Genomic DNA, 6001 nt, shown 5'->3' with positions numbered 1-6001 from the left:
AAGCCTCCTCCTGAATCCAGCATTTTCTCCGCTGAAAGCCAAGCCATCCATAAAGCTATTACACACGCAACGACTTTAGTGTCCAATTAAATACTTATAGTGAGTGACTCTCTTATTAGTGCACTCCTTGCTCTCGAAAATCCCTACTCCAAAAATGAAATTATTCAAGCCATCCAAGAAAAATTATGACTTTCAAGCAAAAAATTCGATTTCTTATGGGTTCCCTCACATACTGGCATAATCGGCAACGAACTAGCAGATAAGGCAGCCAATGAAGCAATAACATCACCCAGCTCGGTAACAATAAACAAAATAACATATCAATACGCACTCATAAAAATTAACAATGTAACTAAAAGTCACTGGCAAAAAACGTGGGAGGAGACTCCAAATACAAACAAACTTAGAGAAATTAAATTATCAATCGACCCATGGAAAACCCCGTCACCATCATCCAGACACGAAGAAGTAGTCATCACAAGGTCTCGGATTGGACACTCCCGTCTAACACACCTGCACCTTATAACCAAAGTAGACCGTCCGACCTGCGAACTCTGTGATAAAGAACTCACGATAAAACACGTCATACTCGAATGCCCCAAGTTCAACAGCTCCAGACAAATTCTCGGAAACCCACAAACGATGCAACAAGCACTTGGCGAAGAGAACTCCAAAAATACCACTTTTTCACTAACATAGGATTAGCAAAATGAATGTAAACAATAATACCTGTACTTAATACCTATATAACTCATACTTCCTTTAATGTAAAACAAAATGTTCCTCCATAGTTGTAAGATTATTACTTTATAATTATTACAGACTTATGACCTCTGAAGTTGAAGCCTTATAAAAAAATAAAAGAATTAGATAGAATTATATAATTTAGTTGTTACTTATTACTAAGAATTTTGTTGATGTTTTCTTGGACAGGTCACAATACTTTGTTTAGGTGTTCAGGGTTCAGGTATATTTAAACTAGTTCTGGTAGCTGCAAAGTTGTGACAGTAAAGTATATGTTTGACTGTTAGGGCTTCCTCAGTTCTCCACAATTTGAGCATTGATCCGGTTCTTATCGTTTCATAAGATAGGTGTGTGTTATCCAAGCATATTCTATTTTTAGCCTGTTGATTATGACATTGTAACATCATACATGTCATTAAAATCGGGAGAGTTTACAATCGCCCTTGTAACCTACAGAGCGACATCCACTTACCCACCTTTTTTTGGTTGCATTTTAAAGACATGATTTTGTTCAAAAATTAAAATGATGATCAGTCATGTCAATTCTTTTTTTGTGTAATTTGGACTACCAACACTAAACACTTTCTACAGAGAGCTATATATTTAGATATATGTATAGCTTATAATAATATTTATTTAGATATCCCATATCGTTGGCGTCGACAATAAACGATAATGATAATTGATATTTGATAACCATTTACGTTATAACTTATAAGTAGTAGTACCTACCTATTAATAAGTAATAATATTATCGAATAGTTAAATAATTATAAAGTTTAATTTTAAAGTCATTAACAAAATGTATACCTAAGCAATAAGCTTTGAATAAACGAAAACCGATATCGAATTGTCCATTAATGATAAATATATACACGACGACACAGTATTTTTATTTTACAAGAATTACCAATAAAACCAAATTAAGAATCAAATAAATAATATTTAGTTATCAATATAGTAAAAAAAGAAGTGTATGGGTAATATACAGTTCAAAAACTTTTAAAATAAGTAACCACCCTATCCCCTCTGGATCCGTACTTCTATGGCGTAATAAGTAATAACATATACTTTGAGCAAAAATCAGCTGTGTGATAAAAATAAAAAAACGAATCTTCAAGAGAATATTTTATTACCTATTAAGTAATTTTTCGTGCATAAACTTATATTTTTAAGAAAATAATTTATGATATTACTGCGCAGGGATGGCAAATCCAAATTAAGTTCTAATATCTAAAATATATTGTTCTAAAATAATTGTTCTATATGAAAAAATATAAATCGAACCTTTAACTTTGAATAAAATGTTTGATATTAGGTATATCTAAAATAAGATGTTTTAATCGCTTATTAGTGCTTATAGAAAAAAATTAAATTATGCTTACCAGTTTTTTTTAGAACGTCCGAAATTTGCTGTGAAACATTTTCTCTACGAGATGGTTTTTATAAAATTGGTTTAAAAAAGGTGGGTAAGTGGATGTCGCTCTTCTGTACAGTAGGTTACAAGTGGGTCACTGTAATGGATGGTGTAAAAATTTGAATTCAATGATATAACATCATTGTATTAGAAAAACGATTCTGAGCGAAAACGGTGGGTCAGCCTATGATATTACTAAGTATATTTGATGGTATTATATTGTGAATAAAGTAATTTATATATAACCTATTTACGTGGGACCTTGTTTTAAATTCTTAATTCTTAGCTATAAAAGTTGAACATTTTATACATTTTCAACTAAAAATAATTATTAAATTTTAAATTTGATATATTTTGTCAAAATTTGAACTTTAAATGCTTATAAAAAAATTGTACCTATGTATTTTCAATGTTTTTTAACTGCTGTTGTAACAATATATCAGGAGCCTTGCTTTAAATTTCCACGCTTTTTTACCCAACACATACATTTTTGTTGATAATTATAGAAAAAAAAACTAAAAAAATTGAAAACTGAAAATGTCCATAAACAGCTCAAAAAGAGTCAAAATATTTTCAAAATGTTATGGTGTAGGAAATGCTAATATAAATATTCAGTGTAATTTTCATGTATCTACAGTTTTTCGTTTTTGAATTACAACAAAATAAGGAAATCGCTTCATGAGAAATCGAGTGAATATCCAATGTTGTAAAAATTTGAATATCAAATGCTCATAAAAATTTAATTTGACTTTCTTATAGACATTTTTTTTTGTTGATAAATGTAGATAATCTTATAAGGAATATGGTATTACATTTTAAAATCATTACTACATTTTTTTTTTTTTTGGTGGAGGGGGGTGCATCTGCGTTGCAGTGCCGGTTTGATCTATATTTACCGGTCCGAAAAAATTTGCCAATCCGCCCCTGGGAATCGCTAGTCTAGTTTTTGGAGGGTCATAGATATATTGCTTAATCAAGAAACGAGGTAAACGGACGTTTCGCCCCCGTCAAAAAAACCAGTCCACGGACGTTTCGTCTCCGGCAATTATTGAGATAGGACGTTTCGTCCCGGAGAGTTATTAGCCATAGGACGTTTGGTCCCCGCCCCCCGGCATACTTTGATAATCGAAATGCATTCATTTTTAATGAACAATTTAATCTTTAAATGACAATACTACAAACTATGCAAATACATAATCATAATTGTATTAAGTCAACACAAAATGTAGTAAAAATTAATAAATTAAAATTAAATAGGTTAATATTAAAATATATTATATTTAATATTAAGATAAATTATATATTTATTTTTAGGTCAACTGACTTATGTTTTTTAAATAGTACCTATAAAATGTCATTATCATCATTATATTGAAATCCCGTGCAATATGATTGCAATTTCTTTTCCTTAAAACTAACTATTTTCGGTTAGGCACTACAATACGAATAAAATATAACTGTGTTGAATATTGTGGAAATAGTAAGTATAAAACATTTTATCGAATAGGTTTATCTTAATAACTTTTGATATAGGTACTTTATACCTATTTGAAATTTCCATCATTTAATGTATGAAAATAAATTTAGAATTTCAGCTCACAAATCTGTTTGGCTGTATAGTGCACGAACAATCTTTAATACTTACCTATAGCCTATATTATAGGCTCTGTATTAGCAGTGTTGTAAAATATACTTTTTAAAAGTATTTAAGTAATTACTCAAATACTCTTAAAATAAAGTAGTTAAATAATTATATAATATATTTTCATTGTTATAATGTTAAAGTAAAACCACGACGGCATGGTATTTTTATTTAACAAGAATAATTATAAGTAGAAACAAATTAAGAATTAAAAGAATAAAAAAAAGTATTTAATAAAATATTTGAATAATTTTACTCAAATACTTTACAACACTATATAATTAGACATTACGGAATTGTTCATTAAAAATAAATGCATTTAGATTATCAAAGTATGCCGAGGACCAAACGTCCTATGGCTAATAACTCTCCGGGACGGAACGTCCTATCTCAATAATTGCCGGGGACAAAACGTCCGTGGACTGGTTTTTTTGACGGGGACGAAACGGCGGGGGCGAAACGTCCGCGATTCAAGAAACAAATATTATGCCTTCTCTTCGTACTCCATAGGTTAATTCGTACTCCTTGCTATGTCTGAAGCAGATAAATACAAAAATTTTTCAGAAAACCTTTACACGAAATACTTTTTCTCCGAATCAATTGTAAATAACTTCAATAAACTTGGGTCGAACAAGTTTTAAAATCACTAAACTATTCAGTTAAGTTGGTACTTTGGAGGGGTCAAAAGTAAAATATTCCTACTATTTCCTAATAATTTTCAAATAACTGGAAAAAACTAAAAAAACTTTGAAAATAATTAAAGATACCAACGAATAAATTAAAATGCAAAAAACAAGTAAGTGAAAATACTAATTTCAATGTTAAAAACAAAGAAATCGAAAAACTAATTATTGTCCCAACATTTCGATTTCTGAGGATATCACTTTCTAGGAGTGTGTAAAAACTAAAAAGTGTGTGTCCGGGTATACGTTGCGAGCTCCGTGTACCAGAGCCTCACGCGCTACTTGCTACCGTTCTTCGATTTCGGTTCCAGACTTCCAGTGATTGTCAACGGACGGCGGCGGCGGCGGCATTATAAAGGCTCTCTATAGTTGTAGCCAATCGTTCGGCGACCATCACGATCACAGCATACGCTCCTGTTACACATGTTCCGAACGGCCTCCGTCATGATATATTTCTATAACGTCGCAGCAACGTTCTTACAACGTCCTTGCAACGTCAAATGAAACAACCAAGTAAAATACAAACTATCAAGCTGTGACTCACGCGTCGCTTAAGCTGAAATTTCAGCGTCATTTTTTTTTTACATCATCTAAATTACGCCCATTACAATTACTGACAAGTCAACTATAGATATATTCAAATAAAATATAATTTATATACTTTATGCAAAACAACCATAATGTTATCCTTAGTTTTAGATTCTGAGCGGAGCGATGAATGTATTGATTTTACAATGATGTGGGTTTTTTTTTTACTAGCACATTTTTAAATATATTTTCATTATTTAAAAATAAAATTTGTTATTGTAATTTACTGCACAATAATTATTTATCAGTACATGGTTCAAAGAATGAATTATTCATAAAATCACAACAGTAAATAGGTGAAATAGTTAAAATAACTCTAATTTAATGTACTAATTGGTTTTTACATTTTTATTTTTGAAAATTCTAACAGTATTATCAGCTCCACCAGACAGTATTAATTTTTGATTTGACCAATCACTGCACATCACTTTTTCTTCGTGGCCCGTCAATTCAAACAATGGTACTTTAGGACTGTAACAAGATTATTTTTATGAAAATACTACATATTGTATTATATAACATTGTATATATAAAAGAGATATTGACCTTCTAGTATCCCACAATTTCATTTGATTGTCATATCCACCCGATACAAACTGATATTCTTCTGATTTGGACCATCTGACAGTGGTCACCCACTGTGTGTGTGAAGAATATGTACCTTTAACTAATGATCCCTCTAAAAATAATCATATTATATTATTATTAAATAATCATTTATAAACTAATACATTTAAAATTTAAAAAACAACAGTAGCAAAAATGTTATACCTTTAGATCTTAGATCATATAATCTAATGTGTCTATCAGATGAACATGTGATTACAGATCCATTCAAATCTGAGTAATCATGATTGAAAAATGATTTGTTACCAACAATTTCTGTTTTGATTCCACCTATCTCTCCATCCCAATGTTTTATAGTAT

At 30.4% G+C, this 6001-nt stretch overlaps 1 protein-coding gene across 1 annotated transcript in view; it reads right to left on the bottom strand.

The window, feature by feature from the left end:
• Positions 1 to 5367: 5367 nt before the first annotated feature.
• The window catches only part of LOC100159258 (ribosome biogenesis protein WDR12 homolog), a 5242-nt gene continuing 4608 nt past the window's right edge, over positions 5368 to 6001 (bottom strand). The window contains exons 8-10 of the mRNA XM_001947603.4: positions 5846 to 6001; positions 5621 to 5753; positions 5368 to 5545 (exon numbers count right to left, since the gene is read on the bottom strand). Coding sequence (XP_001947638.1) covers positions 5404 to 5545; positions 5621 to 5753; positions 5846 to 6001 — 431 coding nt within the window. The 3' untranslated portion in view covers positions 5368 to 5403. The remainder of the gene's footprint in view (positions 5546 to 5620; positions 5754 to 5845) is intronic.

Source organism: Acyrthosiphon pisum, chromosome A1 (assembly GCF_005508785.2).
Source record: "Acyrthosiphon pisum isolate AL4f chromosome A1, pea_aphid_22Mar2018_4r6ur, whole genome shotgun sequence".
In the NCBI taxonomy this organism is placed as follows: Eukaryota; Metazoa; Arthropoda; class Insecta; order Hemiptera; family Aphididae; genus Acyrthosiphon; species Acyrthosiphon pisum.
Note: the sequence above shows the minus strand (reverse complement) of the source record. Positions and strands in the feature narration are given on the sequence as shown.